The 26,247-nt window shown below is 41.2% G+C and overlaps 2 protein-coding genes across 2 annotated transcripts; both read left to right on the top strand.

Moving 5' to 3' along the window:
• The first annotated feature begins 1,338 nt into the window (after nt 1-1,338).
• On the top strand, nt 1,339-6,226 carry slc25a17 (solute carrier family 25 member 17). The gene is made up of 9 exons (XM_079644809.1): nt 1,339-2,015; nt 2,318-2,378; nt 2,473-2,539; nt 2,958-3,109; nt 3,507-3,623; nt 4,053-4,201; nt 5,005-5,100; nt 5,272-5,357; nt 5,920-6,226. Exons 1-9 carry the CDS (start codon nt 1,956-1,958, stop codon nt 6,071-6,073), a joined length of 942 nt encoding a protein of 313 aa, XP_079500935.1. The 5' UTR covers nt 1,339-1,955; the 3' UTR covers nt 6,074-6,226.
• A 4,772-nt stretch (nt 6,227-10,998) lies between these two features.
• znf598 (zinc finger protein 598) lies at nt 10,999-26,247 on the top strand. The gene is made up of 13 exons (XM_079644500.1): nt 10,999-11,413; nt 12,385-12,497; nt 14,304-14,433; nt 14,834-15,045; nt 15,614-15,834; nt 16,149-16,242; nt 16,486-16,576; nt 16,904-17,066; nt 19,212-19,290; nt 19,379-20,310; nt 20,867-21,047; nt 21,374-21,521; nt 24,467-26,247. The coding sequence occupies exons 1-13, from the start codon at nt 11,240-11,242 to the stop codon at nt 24,842-24,844; spliced, it is 2,916 nt and encodes a 971-aa protein (XP_079500626.1). The 5' UTR covers nt 10,999-11,239; the 3' UTR covers nt 24,845-26,247.

The following is a 26,247-nucleotide window of genomic DNA, read 5'->3' as shown; positions in this document are numbered from 1 at the left end:
GTGCAATCCTTTTTTCTTTGTTGTTGTTTGATCATTGTTTTATAGCTTTAAATCAATTTGCCAAGGTTTAAACCAAGTCTTACAAATCAATCCAGGATCAGTAATGATACAAAGAAGCCTAATAAATGCTTTTGCAAGAACTCGGCCACCTCTAAATCATAACTTTTCCAGCAAATTGTTTTGGAATTCGCATTCGATCATCACACATGTACACAGCATCGCACACAGAGAAATGTAGACTGCCTTCAACCTGCAAGGTAGCACATTGAAGCCAACAGCGTCAGGGCAAATTCCAGTAACCCTAATTCCAGTCTAGTGCCTTAATCTGGGTCACTTGAACAGTTCCCAGGAGGCGAACTGGAGCCTCTCCCAGTACCAGGCGACCCTCCAATTCCCAAGCCAAGTCATTGCAGACTGAGCTACTTTGCCGCCCAAAAGCTAAAGGAATCTATTTTTTTTTTTAAGAGCATGATACCTTGAATGCAGATCAAATGTCAAGAACGTTTTAGTTATAAAAAAACAGTCCTTTGTGTCATTCTTGGGAAAATGACGAAAAGGAATACTCGAAACTAAAAAAGCAAAGTCAAAGCAAAGCACTTCTACATTATTCATGCTTTGGTTGATCTTTCACAAATAAAGTGTAAAATAACAAAGAATATAATGTTCTCCTGTTTAAAACTATACACAAGTTATTGAGCCGTTTCCGCTCTACATCCTGAACTCCTCCCTTCGATGCAATGCACTTCCGTTTTGGCGGACTGGGTTTGTTTTGCTAGCTAGCTCCGTTGTGCCGACAAAGCACTGATATCGCAGAGACAAAGAGGATATAACAATTACAACATGAAGAAAAGTGGTTCGGGAACTACGTGTGCGGTAGTTGGTTGCAATCACTCGAGAAAGCACCTGAACGAGTGGTTAGATAGAGAGTGCTACGACCACAAACCAGCACCCAGCCATGTTGTTCATTAAATACAGATAAACACAACAAATACTGCATGCATTGTATTTTTTAATATTATATATGAATATTTTCATAGTGATGTAATTGTGTGGGCTGCTTTTATATTTTAATTTGTAATACCTGTTAGGATTAAACATGTGATCTTTCTTGTTGAAGCCATTTCTTTAGTTTCCTCTAAACAATTAATTAATTCAGTGTTATTTATGTACAATATGAGCTTAATATGAATGATGAACTGTGTTAAAAGAAATTGTAGCACTCTAAGGAACATATGAAATGCAATAATGCAATAACAGTGCAATAATGAAATGAAATTACATCAAACTTTATTTTCACTCAAACAGTACAGGCACATATGATATATTGCACAGCATAAAGAGATCATGTAAATTGTGCATTATGTAAACAACAGACAACTGTTGGCTCCTGTGGGCATGACCTAAATAAGGCAGTTTATTATGCTGGGCCACGTCGTCATGTTATCCTCCCAGTTTTGCACTGAATTCGGGTGGGGGAGAGTAACGCCATCTCCAGTCAAAGAAGTAGAATCGTGTTCGCAAGCTAGCATCACTGTTAGCATCGAAATCGCTGTGTTTACACCAGTGCCCGTCTGACTGTTTACACCGGTTTACACCGACAGACGCTGTGCAAAAGACTTCCGGCGGAAATGAAGTGCATTTGTGTAGGGTTATGGCGCTACCCGTGGTTTGTCGCGTAAACTTGTCTATAGGCTGTATAAAATATGAACATATTCTCCGTGGTTGAAACAAACGCCAAAGGTGGCATGGCGAGAACTACATTACCCATAATGCCCCAGGCTCTGTAGAAAAACGTCTACAAGTAAGCGATGCACTTCGACCGACTTCAACACGCCATAACAGTGAGGGCATTACAGCTGTTAAGATTCATATACTGCGGTTTTAAAAAGGGGATATTGGATATACTTTGACCGAGGGAAAAGTTGAATAAATAATATACATTTTTAACCTCGTTCATGATGAGCAACTCGGTGTTTTCGTACGAGAATTTGGTCCATGCTGTATCAGGAGCAGTGGTAAGTTAGCTTTACTTTCAGTATCAATTTCTGTTGTTGTGATTGTTTCTTTATCATATAAACAGTCTATGGTATCCATATTTACTCACACGCTTTAAAATAATCTACACCAAACTCCATTCAAAGTTTAACATGTCGCAATGTTTTAGACCTGATGGAATTTTACAGTGTTTTAGAATATTACAAAAATACAAGTGCTTTGATATTATTGTTTTGTGCTATACTTTGACTCAAGATTCCTTCTATATTAAACAAAATGAGCTCTGTTTATCTCTCCCATGAAAACTGCCTGCCTGTTTTAGGGAAGTGTGACTGCCATGACAGTGTTCTTCCCTCTTGATACTGCCAGACTGAGGCTGCAAGGTAACGAACCGTAGTGAAGCAGTCTTATTTAAAGGTATTATAGTTATAAATGTAATGTATATTTTAATACAAGTTGTCTTTGGTGTGTGTTCAGTGGATGACAACAGGAAGGCCAAATCAACGCCAGCCATTCTGGCAGATATTATCAGAGAGGAAGGACTGTGAGTGAAACCATTGTTATTATTTTAATTTTAATCGCTATAACATTTCTTGATTCTACGTCCTAGCTTTATCAGATAATGTATGTCATGTGCACATTCACATTTCACAAGCACCGCTAATATTACCAGAAAGAAAACACATATGTCCCCTACCGTATATGAGGCTGAACGCTTTTAGTTTTTGCCACTGCCTTCTATTAAATGAAATTACTATATATCTTACATGGCACTGTTTATTTGTTTTTTTGTTCTTTTTTATGTTTTTATTATGCTTTAAAATTTCCTTTTTGTGTGTGTTTCTCTTGCACTATATCTTAATGCTTTTAATGTTTTTTGAAGCACTTCGAATTCCCGTGTGTTAAAATGTGCAATCTAAATAAATGTGCATAGCCTATAAGACGTGCTCCTGTCCCCACAGACTGGCTCCGTACAGAGGCTGGTTCCCGGTGATCTGCAGCCTGTGCTGCTCCAACTTTGTCTATTTCTACTGCTTCCACAGCCTGAAGGCTAGCTGGCTGAAGGGAAGGCCGTCGGCACCAAGCAATGACCTAATGATAGGCATCGCTGCAGGTCAGAGGGTCATGTCTATCACAAGAGCCTGTTTTCAGTGTTTAGGGACAATGAAGATTTGTTGTCATCATACAGATTACAAGTACCGGGACAACGAAATTCAGTTTTCATCTATTCAGAATTGCAAAAAAAGTGCAGTGCAATGTATAAGTATATATGCAAAACATAAAAAAGCTTAAGAATGTACTGTACAGTAAGGACAGGGTATGAAGAACATGGACATAAACAATATAAGAAGTAGTATACACATTGAATACACAATAGAGTTGGTACAAATAAATACAGTATAATACGAAACACTATAGACCGTTATTGAAACTTTCATAAATTAAATTCTCCGATTTGATTTATTTCTTAATGACATGTCTTGATTTAATCTGCTGTTTTTTGTCTCTAGGTGTTGTAAACGTACTGGTCACGACTCCTCTGTGGGTTGTCAACACCAGACTGAAGCTTCAGGGATCAAAGTTTCGCAACGCAGACATACGGCCCACCAACTACTCTGGCATTCTGGGTAAATAGTTATTATCAAAATCACGTTTGTTGCCAAGTAGGTCTACAAATACAAGGAATTTGCTTTGGTGTATAATGGTGCATACATGAACACAGTTGGGGGAATTCATTTGTAAAAAATGGAGCAAATATAAAACTATTGTAAAAAATATTATTATAAAATTAAAGAAATAAGAAAAAATGCTAACAAATAATAAAAAGGTAAAATAATAAAATCACAATTTACTGAAAAAAATGAAATGTGTAGTATATTGGGATTTAAAGTATAAAAGCTGTGCACTTTTAAAAGTCTTAGGGTTCTTCTTAGCTTATACCCCTACAGTATGTGACATTTACTCCCAAACATGGGTGCAATCACGGCTATGACTTCTCTCTCAATTTTTTTTGTTTTGTTGCAATCATAGTTGATCTGCTCTGTTGTGTTTCCAAGATGCGTTTGCACAGATCATCCGAGATGAGGGAGGGGGAGCGCTGTGGAACGGGACCTTCCCCTCGCTGCTGCTGGTGATGAACCCCGCCATCCAGTTCATGATCTACGAGGGTCTGAAGAGGCAGCTGAGGAGAGGGGTTCCCAGGGAGGTGAGTCAGGGACTAGGGAGATTCAAATGTTTTAAGGACAGGGAAGATCAGTGCTGGAGTCATAGCAGCATTTTAGAAGAAAGGAATAATGGATAGGAAAGTGCCGATGAAGTGAGAAGATGTTTCATCACAACGTTTCTACAAGAGATTTTCACAATTTTTGCGATCAATGACAAATAAATTGCATTGTCATTTCATATTCATTTTCAAGTGTATCGTAAAATGTTATGCTAATATCGATGATTGTGAGAAAATATATATTTAGCTTTACCCTTTTAATATTCATACAGTTGGCAGTGATGTGTTATACTTTGTTATTTAGTAGTTGTGACTTGTGACTATTTAAAGGTAATGGGTACGAAAATAAACTTTAACAATTCAATGTCGGTAGACGTAAATACAACATGAGAGCACATTTGGAAATCACTTGAAAATATCTACAAAGCCCAACATATGATAAACAAGAGTTCTATTGATCAAAACACTGTGCTGAATATATTGTTATTATTATATTAATAATGGAGGAACACTACAGGTAAACAGAAGTGCCACATCATGGTTACAAAATAAGGATGGTCTTGTTAACGAATGGGAAAGTAAAGGTTACTTCAGGTCATCCCATCATCCGGATGAGTACACACTTGATATGCAGTAATTCTGTTCACATGATCTTTGTGTGGCTTAAGCAGACAAATAGATTAACAAGTATATAAACACTATGGTATTAAAGTACTCCATTACAAGTAAAAGTCCTCAAATGTTTCGTCCACACCTGACTTTTTTCTCCCCCCCCCCCCCTTAAGCTGTCATCTGTTGAGGTCTTCCTCATCGGAGCTGTTGCTAAAGCAGCTGCCACCATTGTGACCTACCCACTGCAGACCATACAGTCCATTCTCAGGGTGAGCTGTGTTTATTCAAAATGTCTAGACCTGTTGCTCTTTTCTACACAAAACACTTTTCAGCCTTATTTTTTTCTTCCTCAGAATGCTCTCTAAGATGCTATGATCACAATCACTCAGTTTTACACATTGTAACTCTTTGATTCTTTTCCTTCTTCTAAATCACTACAGTTTGGTCAGTTCAACGAGTCGACGGGCGAGTCAAAACTACTGGCAAGTCTACGGACTATCAAGGTTCTGTTGATCAACAGAGTGAGGTGGGTACACACACACACACACACACACACACACACACACACACACACACACACACACACACACACACACACACACACACACACACACACACACACACACACACACACACACACACCAGGCCACTCTTTTGGCTTAATTTTTGGCAACATAATGTACATTACTGTATATTTTAAATACTGGGTATATTAGCATTATAACATACAATGTTTTTTTATAAGTACACAGAAGTTCATAACTATTACTTACTGTGGAATAAAAGTACAGTTTTTGCATCCAAAATGAATAGAATTATGTGTAGGATATATATGACGGAAAAACTACTTTAACTTGAGTAAATGTACTTTGTTACATTGCACTACTAAGCCACAGAGTCCATATGGGTAAACACCACACGAACACATGGTCACATGATCACTGAAACATTGTCTAATTAACTATTGTATTTATAATTACATCCATAATAATGCATGATTCTTTGATGTTTGTGCATGCAGAAAGATAAACATCATACATCTCAAGACCTCTAGTTTTTCACATTGTATCCCTGGTTTCCTTCTTTAGGAAGTTTGGCATGCTGGGTCTGTTCAAAGGCCTGGAGGCCAAGCTGCTGCAGACGGTGCTGACGGCTGCCCTCATGTTCCTTCTCTATGAGAAGATCGCCAGCAGCACCTTCAAAATGATGGGACTGAGCAGAAACCACTACAAGAGACACTAGATAACTATATGGACTTTAACTTTATGAAAGCACCGACAGTCTGTCACAGCTCCCAGACTCTGTGTGTGTGATGGGGAGTTCCTCTCTGATCGGACGTTTTTGAATGACATGAAGAAGTTAAGAGATTAAAAATGACTTGAGATTTTAAAGATGCACCAGTTCACCTCCTGTCTTTTTGTCAAATTCGGTTGACCTAGAAAATATGAACTTAAATCGTAGCATACAGAATTGAAAAGAGGGGAAACAGAACCATAACTTGATTCAAGGTATGAGAATTAAGTATTTGTTGTTGCAGACAAGATGTTAAATTGAATAAGTTTCGCAGATCATGCAGGTAAGTCAAAATAAGTTAACATTAACAGTCATTTCACATCGGACACAAATAGAAAGTCTTGTTTGTCTGGCCTTGAATTAGAAACAAGGAAGTCAGATAAACAGGTTTTTTTGGATCGTTATTACGTTGTCCCATTACATGTAATCAGTTTCTCGCTTAGCCTGTTTTTGTGCATGGAGGACAAGTGTTTCAAGAGAGACATCTTACAGGTTGTTTGAATTGCCTTTATAAAAGATACAGGATACTCAATATGACACTAATATTTGAGGATGTAGTAATTGATCATTTATGCAATATATGATATGTTTATATCATATTTCCCTTTGTGCATTAGGTGCAGATGATGAATGATCAGGAACATGAATATATAAATGTTAATATATAACTAAAAGTCCTTGTTAGACAGCTCCATTTGACAGACAGGTAAAGAAAAGATGGAAGAGGAGGAGAATAGCCTCTCTTTATCCACTCCAGTCAATTTTGATGTCAAAGCCCCACTCCCAGCTCAAGTAGACATTTTTATCATCGTCAGAGAACGAGGACTTGACCTGATATCGGCCTCGTGCCATCTTGCCTTTTGGGGCCTCATCATCCGGGGTTAGACACTCTTGCTCCTCTTCCTTTGGGCAGTCATTTCCCACCCTGTAAGTCTGTTTGTCCAGTGCAGGAAGACACAAAATGAACACTGGACCAACCAATATATAAACAAGTTGTACAAAGCTGTGGATTCAGGAGGAGCTGTGTGACGTCTGATAAATTGCCTCAAGTGAAGTCATTGGGTTGGGCAGTGGGTTTGGAAGGAAAGAAAGCTAATCACACCGCTGGTGCTTTTTTATTTTCTATACAAAAGCTGACAAATATATGAATTGTGTGAAAGAGACCCTATTATGCTACATTTCAGGTTGATATTTGTATTTTGAGCCTCTCCTGTGACATGTTTACATGGTTTATTGTTCAAAACATTGTTTAAACAACAGTTAATTTCATTTACACTAAATTGAACTTACCATTTATTCCTTTTCTCCTGATCACATGATGCAGGCCAGACGCAATTTCTCTGTTCACCTGCAGACACACAGTTTTATCAAATCTCCAAAGCTTTTCTTTCTGTTACTGACAACAGGGGCACCTCGAAGTAGGCAGATTACCTGGAGTAACACTGTTGTATCATTATGGGCTCTGTTAGTCTTCAATGACTTGAAGTCCCTATAGTTAAGCCTAAAACAGACACCACATTTATTTGTTGGTGTATATAGAGCTCTTTAATGAGCCATTTGTTTTTATTATTATTGCAGTTTTTGAGGTACAACACAAACTGAGGATGTGTTATCCAAACATTTGACCTGATCATGTTAAAGGGAATCTTCTGGGACACATCAAGTGATTCATCCTGAACAAAAACATAAAAGTCTAAGGGGAATTTCAAGGCAATCCATCCAATATATGAATCATTTAACAAGAAACACAAATGTAAACCTCTTGGTGGTGCTAGGGACATCTACTCTGCATGGTTAATCCTCTAGGGACCTTGGCTTACTCAGCAGGGTCTCCTTTCTCTCTCTTCTACCCATCTTACCTTGAAGTCTATCTTTATTCTGAAACACGCTTCTTCGTTGAAGGTCTGATTGCTCAGCTCCTCACAAACAACAACAAACATCAGTCATGGTCAACATCACGCGTATGGGTCATCACCTGCTACAGCATCTCAACTTGATCAAACTGCTGCTGATTAATACTTTCCAAAAAGCACAAATGCATTAGAAATAACTATCTGGAGAAATAACTCATTTTCACCCCCAAATCATAATAGGGCCCCTTTAACACTCTGCTCATGACAAGATGACAAATGTTCATGTGCATAATATGCAGAGTGGCCCTTCTAACTCCAATTCCCCACTTTGTAATTGAGTCTTTCTGCACACACACACACACACACACACACACACACACACACACACACACACACACACACACACACACACACACACACACACACACACACACAATCTCCCATAGGTTTAGAAACCACTTGTAAATGTCCCTGTTTTGGAAATAATTTCTGCTACATCCACAACTAGCCAGAGTTTAGGTAGAAAGCAACACCACAAAGAGAAGACTGAACAGATGTGTTGTGTACCTGTCAGGTCTATGATCATGGGTAGAGGAACCTGGTCACTCTGCAGGGTCCTTCTGATCACCTGGACATTTGGCTCACCACTAACTAGAGAGAGAAATTGTCCATTTCTTACACTTTATTCTTTATTCGCTCATTATATACAGGAATCCTCTTTATGTTCTCATGTCTGTCCAGGTTAATATTTCTTACTAAACTGTACGCTATAAATGCCTATTTAAAAAAAATTAAACAATACATGTTTTATATTTTATCCACACAGTATGTAAGCAATACACTAGGACTGCATGGATACAAAGAGTCTAAACAGTGTCAACCTACTCATGAAGACGTTTGTTTCTGATCGAAGTTGGTTAGGGACCTGGCTCTGGTAAACTTTTTTCCTAATTGATTCTTAGTTTGGGTAAATAGAAGCCCTTTTTTACTAGAACATTGACTCTGTGTTTGATTGTTGCACCACCAGTTTTCTCTTTTGCCGGCCAGGTCCTGGTACAAGACCCATCCCTTTGTTGCCACAGGTCACACTTCTCCCCTGCTGTAAAAACAGGTTGGAAAGGATAGTTGTTTTTTTTCTGTTTGATTCCAATCAAAGCAAGTCTTTCAGCTAAAAGTATCAAAGATTCCCAATTCTGTAAACAAGATATACTCGACAAAGTAGAAACTGATACAACCAGTCGTCTGAAGTACATTTACTCAAGACTGTACTTTAGTATACATTTGAGATACTTGTACTTCACGTATTTCATTTTAGACTACTTTAAACCACATTTGTACTTTTTACTCCACTGTTTTACAGATTTATATACTTTATAAATTCAGATTTTGACAGACAATACTAGAACTAAAAGCCATGAATGGGTTAAAATAAATGTAACTGGAAACATAACTGTTTTTACAGAAATTAAGTGTCTTTTTTAAAAACTCTTTGACAGTTTTGAGAGAACCAGCAAACTGAAGGTGAAAGAGAAATGGATGCAATTTTGGTTTCACAGTTCATAAGATCTTCCCAAAAGTTGCATCATGAATATATAAATCAAAATACTTGCTGACAGACATATGGTGCTGAATATTACCATTAATATGCACTACTAATGCTACAAACATAAAGCATGAACAACATTGTATTTCTACTGGCAGGTTACAGATGTATCACTGACTGCAAGTGACTTAGCTGCATTGAATTCAAACGCATTTGATTGCTACTTATAACCACTTGTTTCAGCTTGAATTCATATGTTATATTTACATTTGTAACACAGCTGAGTTTTGGCATTGTGGTACTTTGGCAAATGTGGGTAAAGGTACATAAGCAAGTGTTTAATCTGTCAATTTTCTGACATCTAGTGGAGACTGGGAGAAGTGGTGGGAGGTGGTTGTGTGTAATCAATCTGTATTATCAGTATAACATATATCAAATGTAGTAGTATTTCTCACTGTGGGCTGTCGGTTCTTGTAAGATCACCTTTCCTCTGCTCACTTCTGATACTGCAAAGACCTTTCATACTTTCATTCTAATTAGGATCCCTTTGAATAATGACCTGTACACTAAATGTGAATGGCAAACCTTCAAAGTCCACTCGGTGGAGGGTACAAATGATCTTTTTCTTTAAAGGTCACCTAATATGCAAAATCCACTTGTTCATGTATTTTATACATCAACATGTGTCCCCTCTGTGTAAAGAGATTCTGAAAGTTTCAGGAAAAAAGATTCTCTCTCTTTTTGTCCTGATGCATTTATATAAAAACCTGTCTGAAAATGAGCTGATGAGATTTTGGCCACTTTATGTCATAACGATTGTTTGGCTTGTGTAACCATTAGCCAATCACCACCCAAGGTAAGCCCCCCACCTTATCACCTGAATCTCCTCATAGAGCGCCTATTTTGTTCTTTTTAACCAAATATCTCTCACTGGGGCGTGGGGAGGGGCTCCTCATTTTCATCTAAAAGTAAAAGACAGAGAATCAGCACTTTTTAAACAGGGCTGAAACAGCGGATTATGGGATGCTGCAATTATCTGTTTGGTATTTGGAGCAAAACACTTCACAGACAATACATGTTTTGTATATATCTGAGACCTATAATATATTGATGAAAAACAGTATAATATATTGGGGACCTTTTAAAGCTTGAAAGTCTTTTGGTCAAGTGACCAACAATTAGAACAATAAATAGATTTGAAATCGTAAAAAAATGAAAGACAGAAAAAAGACCAAGGCCCAGCATCAGACAAGATCTTTATATATAACCTAATGTTCATTTGCATTTGATCAATTATTAAAGTAGATTAGGGGTTCTCTTCCCCCTGATCTTGACACATTCTCAACAAATATCCTAATATGTACCTTCATGTGTTTATTGTCAATGACTTTAAGGCACATGTTAAAACTATCAAAGTTTAGTAGGCTACTTCATTCATATCAACGTCAGCTAAGACCGGTGTCCTATCAGTTTTCACAAAGTGCCCGGCACACCATGGGAGACACGTGGAAAAGTCAAGATCTCCTGCACAAATGGATGGGTCTTATCAGCACCGCACCTGAAGGTAGGGCCCCCATCCAGATGCTTACAGATCTAAAGTACACCATTTACGTGACGCGGCAGTAGCTCAGGCTTTCTTCATTACGTAACTGCGCAACATCGGCTGTCTGTCCCCTAATAACAAATAGTGCTAAAGTTAAATCGTGCCTTTTCACAACCATGGCTCCATCAAACACTAAGGAAACCGAGAAGCACTGCGTCCTGTGCTGCCAAGAGGTGGATATCTTTGCCTTGGGGAAATGCGATCACCCAGTGTGTTACCGCTGCTCCACCAAAATGAGGGTGCTGTGCGAACAGAAGTACTGCGCCGTCTGCCGGGAGGAGCTCGACAAGGTGCGGATTCCTCCATCACTGTGTCCCGGGGATGAGGGTGCTAACTAGGCCGCATTCTATTGCTAGTTTTACTGTATAAAAAATAATCAACACGTCTATGATAACTTCTTAGCTGGATTCAAACACATTTCTTGTATATGATGTAGCGACAAGCGGTGTCTACCAACTGCCCATACTAACATAGTATGCCCTCGCTGTCAGTAGTTTAGCTAAGTTGGCTAACGCTAGCAGGTTAGCTAGTGGTTCTTACCTTGAGATACGTTGAGTTAGCTAAGGTGGCTAATGCTAGCAGGTTAGCTATTGGTTCATACATTGAGTTACGTTGAGTTAGGTTATATGACACAGTGCTAGTCCAAATGGGCTTATCGTGTTGTTGTAATGTAACAGTTCATGTGTGATTCAGTGAACTGTCAGTGCTTTAGCTGGTAGAAAAATGTCAGCTGTCACCTCTCAAACAAACCATTGCAGGTTAAATGGCTCACCGGTGGTGGCTAGGTTGCTATTCTGCTGCTGTTTATTTAGCTAAATGCTGGACCTTCTTTAAAGGTAATTTGCTTGTGTGTCGACAGGTATCCCATTCAGTCTCAGATACATGTGGCTTAAAGCTAGCTTTCTAGATTTCCGTCACTTGACAGTGTCAAACAAATAAGGGCCTCGATACCCACCACTCCCTTTAAAAGAGTCGGTAGCTGTAAGTAACTGGAATAAAGATATTGTGAAATGTTCAATTACAGCTGATTGTTGCTGTAATAACAATGTTTTAACTGCTTAATTTAGCAAAGCTTTAAGTGTTCATATATAACTTGTTGGGTTTCATATGGTGACAGCATTCACATCATTCCATAGGATACATTACCTAAGATCTTTGTCCCAGGGCAATGCAGCTTTATTACCCCTCCACTTTCCCTCAAAAGTGTGTGTAGCATGAGATATTCAGTATTTCTAATCTACTACTGTCTTGTGATTCTCAGGTGGTGTTTGTGAAGAAACCGGCGGCCTTCTCGTCTCTACCCTACCAGCAGTTCCCCTGTGAGAAGAAGCATGATATCTATTTCTGTGATGAGAATATCTACGCCCAATACAGGTAGGGCTTCTTTTACATTCTTTGTGATTTTGCACTATAATGATTTAAACTAACAGTACTTGTGGGTTATCTGTTGCCACTTTTTTTTGTTTTTTTCAGACTCTAAAGAACCCTAACCCCTAGGGTTCATGTTTGTTATTTTGAGAAATGAATAAGTTCAAGTGGAGGAGCCAGCTACCCGCAATTTAAAAGTGGCGACAGATAACCCACAAGTACCAAACTAACTCTTGCTTCTAAAAACTAAGTTAGCTATGCCAAAAACTACACCAATATGTTTTATTTTATTTATTTAATTGTTTATTTGGCAGGAACAATGCACAGTAATGAACACTTAAAACATTCAAATGTATTAAGCGTAACAGTGCCAGATTTAGCTTTGAGCTCATTTCCATCCGCAGTCCCTCTCATAAAACATTTGTATCTGCTTGTTGTGTGTTACTAGAGCGGTGGCAGGGAACTGAAACGTAGACCGCTGTCACTGAATAGAAACTGTAAAAAGAAAACACTGAAAGAAAGAGTGGCAGGAAGTGAAACTTAGAGTAAATGTGTTAGCCCTCGAACATTGTGATGAAGAAAAGAAAAAAAAGTGTCTTTCATGCCAATATTTACTTTTTTTTTGTTCAGGTTTTCTTTTATCGCCACATCTTATTTTCATTATCTAAACTCAATCTCCTGGCTTCTTAGAAAACCCCCTCTTGTAATCTCATTTCTTCTAATCATGATGGAGGGATGTTTACATACGGAAGTCCTATAGTCTCTCCGTGTGATAGCAGAGCACCTTTTCATGCTGTGTTCTTTGTTTTGACTACATCTGCATCTTTCCCCAACTTTTAAAATGTGGTATATTATTGTGTTGTGTTTAGGGATGCTCCGATCGTTATCGGCCGATATTAACTCTCTGCCGATCGATCGGTGCTCTCTGTAAATGCCGATCGGGAGAGCCGATGACGTAAAATGCATGACACTTTTCTCTGTGCGCTGTAAAACAAGCTCGCCAACATGATTTCACCAGTCTGGCAGTATTTTAAGGTGTCCGAAAAGGACAATAAAATAGCGGTATGCAACGTGTGTGTGAAGCAGAAATCCTGCAAAACACACACTAAGAGTTAGACCTAACACACTTAGCTATTTTATCTACCTCTGGAACAAGCTAAACTGGTTATAAATATATTTATTCTTCACTGTCGGGTCACTCATTACTGGATCAGTGAGCTGCATGAGAAGATACTGACAGGCTGTCAGGAGAGAGGGCCTCCGCTCATTTCTCCCGTGTTATTCTCCAAAGTTAATGTAAACTTGAATAATGTACTTCATTTGAATGTAATAATTATGTTGGTTGTTGTTTGTGGAAGCGCCAGTGAATGAGCCCCATTAACTGAGTTTTAAACATCACTTTAAATGGAAGATCCCCATAGGCCCCGCCCACTCGATCAGATCGGTACTGATTCCGGCGATCGACCCCAAAATTGGCGATCGGAGCATTCCTAGTTGTGTGTGCAATGTTTGATGTGCAAATAAATGGAGCACTCAGATACAGAGTTTTAATCTCTGTCAAACAACAGTAGTAAAAGGATTATTTGCTTCAACAAAGGCAAGCCTTTGTTTAAATGACTCTAGTCAACGAAACTAAAACAAACAGTAGTGCTATTGTTGTTTGGTCACTCTTTTTCCTGTATGTACATAACTTTGTGTCCTAGGTCATTTGTATATGTTGCAGGCAGCTCATTTGGTTAGATTTTTGTTTATGTTTTGCTTGACCTTGACACTTATTGAATTGATCTTGGTGTGTTTTTTTTTTTAAATCAGGCATCTGCTGCTGCCAGAGTGTCTCAGCTGTACAGAGCCGAAGGTCTTCTCTAAGTACGAGGAGCTGGAGCAGCACATGAGGAAGACGCACGAGCTCTTCTGCTGCAAACTCTGCATAAAACATCTCAAGGTAAACTTGTCTCGTCAATAAGTGTCAAAGTAAAACAAAAACAAAGAGATACAACCCTTGTAGCAAAAGCAGTCCTGATCAGAATGGATGTAATAAGTAGATTGACATATAGTGTTTATGAACAAATATAGGTTTTCTGGCCATTTTCAACAGCACACATATGGGTGTGGACCACCAACAAGATGATGGCGTATAAGCTGTTCAAACAAAGCTTTGATTAAATGTCATGAATTGGACAATAAGGAACTTTTGGGAACACTAAGACACAGTTATTGTTATTCAGGTTCTCCAAACACTGAATCACTTGCTTGTAAATAAAGTACAAACAACCAATTAGAACATTTTTGTTGACATGTTATGTATAGATTGTCCTGTAAACTAACTTTAACCCATTCCACAGATCTTCTGTCATGAGCGTAAATGGTACAACCGTAAGGAGCTGGCACGTCACCGAGCGCACGGCGACCCCGACGACACGAGTCACCGAGGACACCCGCTCTGCAAGTTCTGCGACGACCGCTACCTCGACAACGACGAGCTGCTTAAACACCTGCGAAGGGACCACTACTTCTGCCACTTCTGTGATGCTGACGGCTCCCAGGAATACTACAGGTGTGTATACACACACACACACACACACACACACACACACACACACACACACACACACACACACACACACACACACACACACACACACACACACACACCATGTATACATCACTTCAGGGGACATTACATTGACTTACATGCATTTCTTGGAGACTTATCCTAACCTTAGCCATAACCAACACATGCCTAACCAAGTCTTCACCCTAAAAAGAATGATTCCCCTCATGGGGACCTCCCTCATGTCCCCATAAGGGAGGCGAGTCCCCGCACGTGACTGTGTAAACAGATGTAGGTCCCCACAAGGATAGTAATGCTAGGCCACACACACAGGAAGGATTGTGGTGGCTCTGTAGGTCAAGCCAGTTTTGATCCTGTGGTGGAATGTAATAAGTACATTTACACATGTTTTGTACTTGAATTTACAATTTTTTAATTTTTTTAAAAGTTTTGATTTCAAGCTACTTTAGACTTCTACTTCACTTAATTACATTATAGTATGGCAACTTTTACTTGCGTATAAAATCTCATTACTTCTTCGACCCCTTGTTCCTAACCCTGCCCTCAACAGTGATTACCCGTACCTGAGCGAGCACTTCAGAGATAGTCACTACCTGTGTGAGGAGGGCCGCTGCGCCACAGAACAGTTCACCCATGCATTCCGCTCCGAGATCGACTACAAGGCCCACAAGGCCGCGGAGCACAGCAAGAACCGTGCGGAGGCTCGACAGAACCGACAGATCGACCTGCAGTTCAACTACGCCCCAAGGCAACAGGGCAGGCGAAATGAAGGTCGGTCAGCGTGTTTTTTGAGACTGATATCTATATTAGGAGAATGTATAGCGTTGCAATGGTGACATATTTTCGTAGGCTGACCCAGAATTTAGCATCGCAATGGGCTCCCTCGATTAAAAGCAATGTGATTTTTCCATTTGATTCTGGAATATTGCTGTATTTGATGTCGTAGAACAAAACGTGAAAATCTCTTTAACTCCAGAGACCTTATTTCTGGCCAAAAATGCATTTTAAAAACCATTGACTTCAAGACGAGTGCTGAAACTCATTTCTGGAATGTTAAATGTGAGTGTGTGTGTGTGTGTCCTTAGGCATGCTGACAGGTGAGGACTATGATGAGATGCGTCAGGCTCGCGGGGGAAGAGGAAGGCTTCAGGGGGGACAGAAGAGCTGGAGGTACTCTCGGTGAGTGTCAATCAACAATGCTGCCTTTGTTGTTTATGACTGTACAGAAACTTAGCATTTTATTTTATGAAAACGTAGCACTTTGGTGTCCCCTAAAGGCCTCACTATTGCATCTGATACCCTACCGTGCAAACCATAAGCATGGTTGTACCTTTACCAGTCACATTCCAATCCGTTTTTTGTCCTTTTTGGTCTCATATTGGGTTTTTTCTATATATATGAACGTGTGCTTGTTCCGTGCAGAGAGGACGAGGACAGGGATGTGGCGGCTGCTATGAAGGCATCCATGGCGACGCGTAGGCAGGAGGAGAGGGTATCCACGCAGGACAGAGGAGGAGGAGGCATGCACGAGAGAGGAGGAGGCATGCACGAGAGAGGAGGAGGCATGCACGAGAGAGGAGGAGGCATGCACGAGAGAGGAGGAGGCATGTACGAGAGAGGAGGGATGCACGAGAGAGGAGGAGGAGGAGGAGGGATGCACGAGAGAGGAGGAGGCATTCACGAGAGAGGAGGAGGGAGAGGAGGAGGCATGCAAGAGAGAGGAGGAGGGAGAGGAGGAGGGATGCAGGAGAGAGGAGAAAGGATGCAGGAGAGAGGAGAAAGGATGCAGGAGAGAGGAGAAAGGATGCAGGAGAGAGGAGGAGGGATGCACGGGCGAGGATCCATGCACGAGAGGGGAGGAGCCATACATGAGAGGGGAGGAGCCATACATGAGATGGGAGCCATGCACGAGAGGGGCCCCCCAAAATACCTCAGAGAGGAGAGGGCGGAGAGAACAGAACCAGAGGAGCCCAGAAACATGAGCGCACCAATCAAACCACCAGGTGAGAGACGGGAGATATTCAAAGTATGACTACCAGTTCATGTGCTGTCTGGGGTGTGTTGGCTTTTGGCTTTGGCCAGAGGTGGAAGAAGCGTTCGAAACCTTTACTTCAGCAAAAGTACCATTTATATCGATATCAAAGTGATCCTCTCTAAGTTACAGTCCTACATTTAAAGTCTCTCAAGTCAAAGTGCAGAATCAGCCAAATGTACGTGTGTGTGTATATATATATATATTAGGGGTGTAACGGTATACGCGCCCTTTGGTTCGGTACACGTGTTTACCGAACGAATATAACATTAAACGTGAACAACTTTTTGGAAGTAATCCCAGTTCAGAGTAATTTGCTCACATTAGGTTCAACGCGTCATAGAGCGAGCAAGTCATTTCATTGGACGAGAGGCATGCTATGAGAGCTGGTCACAGGGATGCGTTCAAATTTAGTCAGTAATTTGAGGAAATGGCGAACGCAGATAAAGTTGAGCTCGAAAATCCTCCAGCATCATTGAAGTCTCCGGTTTGGGAACATTTTGGTTTCGCAGTTACTTACAAGGATGACGGACAAAGACAGGTGGACCGAACCAAAGCTGTTTGTCGGCATTATTCATCTACAATTGGTTACGCGGCGGGAAATGCATCAAACTTGCACACTCATTTGAAAAGGCATCACCCGAACGTGAATATCACCGGTACCAAAAGAAAAAAGACTGAAGTGCGAACCCAACTCCCACTAGCATTTAAGCCTCCACCACTCGCAAAAAGTTAAGACCGAGCCAAAGCTATTACAAACGCCAAATATCCTGATGTTGCCATGTTAGCAAAGCGCTACCTCGCTGTATCTGCTACCTCTGTCCCTAGAGAGGGTGTTCTCCACAGCAGGAGACATTGTTAGTGCCAGCAGATCTGCCCTTTTGGCAAGCAATGTGGACAAGTTCATCTTTCTTTAAAAAAACATGAAAATACAAGCAAGTCATCATGTCAAACTGGCTGCTTAGGTACGAGTAGCCTACAGTACAGTTCAAATACAGATTATTTCAGTTCATCGAAATGCTGCACCTTAATGTTTATTTTATTAGATTGCGGATCTGCGGGGTCATAAAAAGTATTAAAAGTTGATAAATCAATTTAGCGAAAATTAAGGCTATTAAAAAGTATTAAACGGCTTTTTCCAAGGTATTACATTTTGTAGCTTGTTTTCGATAAGTATATCAATGGTCCAAAGAGCTTGTATTCTACAGTCTGCCTGAATGTAATCATTGCGTAGCTGTGTAGTGTGATTCTGTGTAGTTTATTTATGGCATCCCGTTGGATTTGACGTCATCTGAACAGAACATCGCACGCTCACTGCTTGATAGCGCGCGATGGTCCCGTTTACGCCGATTGTTAAAGTGGACCTATCATGCTATATTTTAATAATATAGTGTAGGACATTACCTATATAAGGCATATTTATACTTTTTATTTTTCAAAATACCAAACGGATCATGCCATTCCTCATTTAGCTCAATTTAACACTGTCTTTGCATGGGCTGATTCTGTGAGAACAGCACCATCTACAGGCCTGGCATATGAACTACAGCGTCTCCAGTGCTTTCGAACAGCAATGTCCGTGGCTGTCTCCTCCTGATTGGTGGAGTTGGCCCAATAGCCATAGCGCCACTTCTGTGATGTCACAGAAGTGTTCAAATCTGGATCAGTCTGTATCAGATCCGTTGCAGCCCCTTTTTAAGAGATTTGGGTATGGAGGAAAATAGAGAGGGTTGTGTTTTCTGACTCTTGGTGAGTTCCCTGGAACACCGGGGACACATATTCATATAGAAGACGTACAAAAGTGCATTTTGCATGATAGGTCACCTTTAAACAACATCGTTATGGGGAAATGCAAGTTTGCGTCCAAATGGTTGGACGATAAGGAGGAAGGACAATCAATACTGTATATAGTGAATGTGAGGTAAAGTGTGTTGCCAAGGTAACCGGTTAAAACTCAAAGTGGTGATGAGGTCTTAAAATGTAGGAAAGGGTCTTAAAAAAGGTCTTAAAAGGAATTACATCTGACTTCAGGATTCCTGCATATACCCTGGTACAGTACTCGAGTAAATACAATATAACAGCAGCTGGAACACTCACTCACTGTTTTCTTTTACAGTGAGAACAATGAAGAGCGATAATCCAGGCGATGGAGAAGATGACTTCCCAGCGTTAGGAGGCGGAGCTGCTTTAACAATGTAATGTTTACCCAAAGTACAAACAGAAATCCTCATCATACAATATATTCTACTGCAAAGTAACATTTCTCGACTTGTGCCCTTCCAGTGTGAAGCCAGCTCCTGCGACTCTATCGACACCCCGTGCTGCTTTGAAGGACGACGACTTCCCGAGCCTCTCGGCCGTCGCTGTTTCCTCGCCCATGACCCCGGCTTACTCTGCACAGCCTAAGAAATCTTCGTCTTTCCAAGAGGAAGACTTCCCCGCACTCGTGTCTAAAATCCGGCCCCTGAGAAACGCAGCCGGCACCAAATCTGCTTGGTCCAGCCATGCCGCTGTAGCTAAACCCGCCTCCCAGCCCCCTCCGTCCTCCAGACCTTCCCCCCCTCTCCCCTCCGTCCCCTCCGGCCCTCAGCTCCTCTCAGCCTCCTCAAACTCTTCACGCAAGAAAATGAAGGTCGGGGTCAAACCCGCCTCCTCCCGCTCTCCTCCTTCTTCGGACGACGAGAAAGGAGCAGTGAAGCAGCAGCAGGTGTACCGCTCGGTGCCCACCATGTCGGACATCTCCTCTCTGCTCACCGTTAAAGGAGGCAACAGCAAAGCCCCCCCTGTGACCCCCCTCCCTCCAAAACACGCCCCCACCCCTGAGCCTCCTACCTCTAAAGCCAGCAAGAAGAAGAAGCAGCAGCAGCAGCAGCAGCAGCAGCAGCAGCAGCAGCAGCAGAAGACCAGCACGGCAGCTCCCTCTGCGCCCGTGTCTTCAACATCGGGAACAAATCAAACGTCGAGTGTAAAGTCGGTGGAAACGGCCGCACAGAAGGAGAACGTCCCCGAGAAGATCCGGAACAAACCCCCCCCCTCCAACGCTGCTGCGACGGCCACGATGACCAGTGTACTGTCTAACGGCCACCAGGAGAAATCTCCCCCGGTCAGTAAGAAGAAGGAGGCGGTAGCGGCGGTGACTCCTCATCCCAAGGTGGAGCTTCCTCTCGATCAGGAGGAAGACTTCCCCGCTCTCATGACCAAGAACCCTCCACCAGGTACAACACTCAAATAGGATTCTTGCCACGACACATCGTACTTAACGTATTCACTTAAAGTCAGTTATTGTGATCATCCTGTAGCGACAGTGTAATCAAAATGAACCTGTAGATGAAAACAATTAACCAGGGTAAATAATACATTTCCTTTTTCCGCCACAAAAAATTATCTAGGGAGCAACATTTATTAAGTGACTTATGTTTTTTTGTTGGTCAAATACAGAGATCTGAGAATTTAAAGCAACTTGTTTTTATATATGTATCAACTGTTAGTCGCCTGAGATGCAACTCAAGAAGTCTTGCCTAACATTTTACTGAAGTAATTAGTATTATGGATCAAACATTAAAGTCAATTTGACCAACAAATTCTCATCCAAGCACTGTTTCGACAAGTGTATGTAAATGACACCTACAAAATTAAGAGACTTTTAGCATATTTTTCTATTACATGACTAATTAGCTCTGTGCATTGACCCTGGAGTGTGGCGGATAGCTTCCAGAGAGTTCCTTCCTGCCCCAGAGTGAAGCCGTGGCTCACAGTGTGTTTTTCCCTCAGGCTTCAAGTCCTCCTTCAAGTCCTCCTTCCCGATGAAGACCTCCGCTCCGGCCCCAGCCTCCTCCGCCATGCCCCCCCCTCCACCCGGCCTGGGACTCTCCGCCACTAAACCCCCCCCGGGCTTCACTGGGATCCCCCTCAACAGCAACGTGGTGGAGCCGGCCCCCACTGAAGTCAACCCGTGAGACATTTACTGTTTTTTTCTAATATATGTTTTATTAATATTTGGCAGCAAACTATTACACAGTATTTTTTATTTTTTTACTGACACAAATAGTTCCAGTTTGTGATTGACAGATGATGTTATCCTCTCCATTTTGTAAATATCTATCCATGCGTTTAAAGTTGGGCTATCTGGTGATAACCACTTCCTTGTAAGAGCGAGACGTTTACTGATTGAATACACGATCTCTTAGTTTGTCTGTTTGACAAAGACTTTGCTGATGTCTGCATTCGCCTTTTGCGTTTAGTTAATGATTCAAACACATATATATTCTCATACCCCAGGCCCACCAAGGTGCAGAGCAGCGGTTACATGGTGCCGGAAGATTTCCACGAGAGGAACCTGCAGCTGATCGCGTCCATCAAGAAATACCTCTACAACGACGAGTCAAAGTTCAACCAGTTCAAAAACCTCTCCGCACAGTTCAGACAGGTAAGCACACGATAACTTGTATTTCTCTACAATTATAACGACAACAGACTCATTTTGCAAGATTATTCATATAGCACATTTCAACACAAGGCAATACACCGGCTGGTCCTCATCAGCCACACTTCATGAAAACCAACCAATCCTTTAAAGTGTTGGTACCGCCCCAGATATACAGCAGAACCACAGTTCAATGGTAATGTGGTAGAAACTTCACTTTGGAATTTGTCCACATAAAAACATGTTAAGAGACTTAATGACAAAACACTCCTATCAAAATAATAAAAGTGGACCTAACAATACTGTAACTGTAAACATGATACATGTTCTTATTCACATCCATTCAAAAAGATATATAAACGCATGTTAACAAAGATCTGACATCTACAAAGAGTGGCTACAGGTGTTCTTGTGTCTGTGTTGTTTCACTTGCTGTAAAGCTCGCCTTGTGGTGTGTTTTAGTGATCAGGGGCCGTATTCACAAAGCATTTTATCTTACCGCTAGGAGTGCTCCTAACTTGCGCTAAAACATTTTACGTAGGAGTTTTTTCTTAAAAGTTATTCACAAAGCCGCTGAGACCTACTCATACTAAGGATAAATCACTAAGAGTGACGCGCCGTTGCTATGGATTACGTTGATTCTCGTGCATGAGTTTAGAAGCGGTCAGTACGGTGATTGGTTGTTCAGAGCAGGCGGTCTCGGTGAAACTCATCCGCAACATCCAACAAACGAGCCCACTAAAACAAGGAAATAGCCTCGGCTAGAAATGTATTCCTATCAAATAGTTATGGACAGTGCAGTTAGCAGAATACAAGCATGATGACAAGTTTGTGCAGACCACGATAATGACGTTGTATATGCACGTTAAAGAGAGAGAGCAAACAATAAAAATACGTAAATTGCATTAAATCAAGGAGGCAATTAAAAGCACCCTGCAAACTATTATCCAATGAGCATATTTCCAGCACTTAAACACTTTCAATAACAGCTCATACCGCCGTTAAAGCCCCCCTATCATGATGAATGAAAACAATCTGCGTGTTGATGGAATGTACTTTCTTTCTATTGACGAACACGTCCTCATCTTTTGATGGCGCAATTATTTGTATGTCAATAGCACCGACCACACCGGGCATACCTGCAATTGCCATGAAGTTGGCTTTGATCCTGTGTAGTTGTTGATTGTCCAAAGGAAACCGGATAAACTGTCGGATGATATGTGGTCTAGAGAGCACGCTGATGGTTTGGTTTATGGCACGGCTGACTGATGGTTGCGATATTCCTAAATCGTCGGCATTGCAAAGTTGCATTTTCCCTGTTGCTAAATATCGTAGTGTTGCCAAACATTTTATTTCCGGACTAATCGGGTTATTCCTGTTAGTCGGGGATGTTATTGCATCCCGCACTAATTCCACAACAAGTTTGATACCCTCACGATTTAGCCTATATCTCTTGATCAATTCACAGTCTTCCATTGTCTCCAAAACATTTAGTCTCGCAGCCATTTTCAGATTCTTTGTGAATAGGTCTTACTGAGTTAGGAGTCCTCTCGAGGACTTTTAAGCTCTCCTGAACTTAGGTGCTACTTTTAGGCCTAAAATACTTTGTGAATTGCTCTTAGTGAATAAAATTTGGAGTCCTAAATTTAAGACTGACACGCCCATTATGTTTAGGAGTTTCTCCTAAATTCGCCAGTTAGGAGCTACTTTTAGCCCTAAGATCCTTTGTGAATACGGCCCCTGATCTGTAATCGAGTTCCATGAGATAAGATGTACTTTATTAATCCAAACAAATCAAGGCATTGCACAGAAATAGAAATAACCAATTCTAAAATAGAAACATCTCAAAATAGAAATAGAAATAAACCAGCATTAGAAAGTTAAACATGTTTTACAGATGACCGGGAAGCAGAGTTCTCGTTAGAATAATTATTTGCCGGTCAAAATGTCCGTTAAAGTTTAAATCTTCCGGACAAAATGAGAAAAGTGCCGGTCAAAGGTCTTCTTTGTTATTTATTGAGCTTTAAAACAAATTGATATGATTAGATATTAAACAAACTAATTATAGTAGATTAACTAACTATTCAAACGTGTACAGTAACTTACAATAACACAGGAATAATAAACGGAGTGCCCTCTCTCTCTCTCCTGACAGCCCGTCAGTATCATGCAGCTCGCGGATCAGCAATGAGTGACCGTAAAACTAAACGTATCTATAACTAGATTAAAATAGCTACGTGTGATATTCTAACCTGAAGTGTGTGTGTTGCTCCGCTCACCGCTGCAGGTGATCATGCAGAGCTGCGTGTCGACTCGTCAGCAGCAGCTGATCTTTCTCTCCCGTCAGATTAGACTTTATTAGCGTTTATGTCCATATTGATCAGATCTAGCTAGTTCTAGCTAATGATAGGACTACCTGCTTATTAAAAGTCACCAAAACAATAAGCGTTGCTATGCAACCGGGCGAGGCCAGAAAGTATAGCGCAGCATTATGCATTTGTTTACATGCCGACCGGAACCCCAAGGCATTACCAACAGATCAACGCACAATCAACCCATACAGGACATCTCTTTCTCCACATTACGTGTTAGACATTAGAATGGACTATTCTTGTCTGTCACATACTCTTCTTGTCTGTCACATACTCTTCTTGTCTGTCACATAAGTTGTGCAACTGATGGGGTATTGCGCTAAGGGGAAATTATTTTTGACCGGAGAGATTTAGATTTGCCGGTCTTCAGCATATTTTACCGGTCATAGTCCGGTAATTACCGGCTAACGGGATCTCTGCCGGGAAGATAACAAATATATACACTGTCTGACAAATAAAAAAAATCACTATTGAAAGGATGCAACCATAGTTCGGTACTGTGCCTTGTTTTGAACGTTTTCTGGATTGGACAATGCATCGATGTCTTCCTCACCCTGCTGCTCTCTGTCTTCCCAGAGTGTGATCTCAGCCGTGCAGTACCACAGCAGCTGTAAGGAGCTGCTCGGGGACGACTTCCACCGCATCTTCAACGAGCTGCTGGTGCTGCTCCCTGACACCGGGAAGCAGCAGGAGCTCCTGGCGGTGCAGGGCGACTGCCGGGCGCTGGAGAGGCAGGCGGGCGCCGGAGGGGGGGGGAAGAAAAACAAGAACAAGAAGAACGCCTGGCAGACGCCGAGCAGCGCCGCCAACGTCGCGGCCGAGCTGGACTGCCAGGTGTGTCCCACGTGCAGACAGGTACTGGCCCCTAAAGACTTCAACTCCCATAAGACCTTGCACACGGGGGAGGCTGAGGAGTTCCCTTCCTTGCAGTCAATCAGCCGTATCATCAGCTAGCCCCTCGTGTTTCCTTCGGCTCCGTTTGAAATTGCGGGGAACATTCACCCCTGCAGTAGTCACCACACCGAGTTTGGGGCTCATAACCAGTGGGAGATTAAGACGGTTTATAGTGATTTGCTTTCAATGGGGATCATTTTGATAGTTTGAGTGAAGTTTTCACAGTTTAAAAACAGAGTCTCCCCATCTCGTCTCTTATTTCCACTCTGAGGACGTCTCCAGCTGGCACCGGCAACGTCCAACACGACTGTCCGTTTTATTTAACGAAGTCTTTACTTGAATCGCTCGCTAATACAAAAAAAATTGTACTGATTTACATTTTTTACCTTGCTCTCACTTGCTCTCACTTTCAGATATGACAAAGTGTTTTGTCAACAGGCTGATTGAGTTTGTATGATTCCCCAGCGGGGCTGCTTGGACAAATAACAAAATAAACACAAATATGTTTCGGATTAAATATTTAGCACCATATTTATTTAAGTGAAGCTGCTGTTCACTTGCTTTCAACTCTTCGTTGCTTCGAGCGGAGGAAGGACTGGTGTGTCGAGTGAATGGATCGTGTCGGAGTGTGAGTGACGGAGAGCTGCTTCAGGACATCGATCACATTTTAGATTTTTCATTTTCAAATGTGTACCAGTTTCTTTATATACATTTCACATATTTGAATGTGGTTAATTGGCTAATTGATTAACAGGTGTTGAAAAAGGGTTCGAATGTAAACTAAATTTCACTCCACAATTAAATGGAGTATATTATTTGAAGTAGTACAAATCTACTCGTTGAGGATAAAGGGTAAACAAAAAATAATAAATGTTGTTTTTTTTGGTTTATGATCAAGGTAAACATTCATGATTTAGAATATATTTTAAAGAGGACTTCTACCCTTGTTTTTTTTATTTTTTTTTATGAAGCCGTTCGAATCAAGTTTTTAAACTGGGACTTCTCGGCACCACCACAGTGATTTATTCAAATGTCTTTTTACTGCGATTTGGATATTGCACTCATCCAGATTGGATTTTGATCAAATATCTATTCATTATGCAGCCCTGGTATGCGTTATTATTTATCACGACGGAATCCATAGTGCTTTCATGATGTTTGCAACACAAAGCAGCATTCTCGTCTTTCACAGCCTTCACTTGAATTCCAGCTTCGGCACACTGGGTTTGTTTACGCCGTTTGTTAGAGGGACCGGTTACTTCCTGTACACAATCTGTTCATCTCTCAGGACCTTTCACCTGCACCGCTGCCACCTGGGTGTGTGTCTGTCATGTGTGTGTGTGTGTGTGTGTGTCTGAATGTGTGTGTGTCTGAATGAGTGTGTGTGTAAATAGAGTTTGTTTAACATCACACAGCAGCTTACTCTATTGTCTGTCCGTCTTCAATAAAGCTCTTTCTGTCAA

The sequence above is a fragment of the Notothenia rossii genome (assembly GCF_949606895.1).
Source record: "Notothenia rossii genome assembly, chromosome: 8".
Taxonomy (NCBI): Eukaryota; Metazoa; Chordata; class Actinopteri; order Perciformes; family Nototheniidae; genus Notothenia; species Notothenia rossii.
This window is presented reverse-complemented; position numbering and strand designations above follow the sequence as displayed.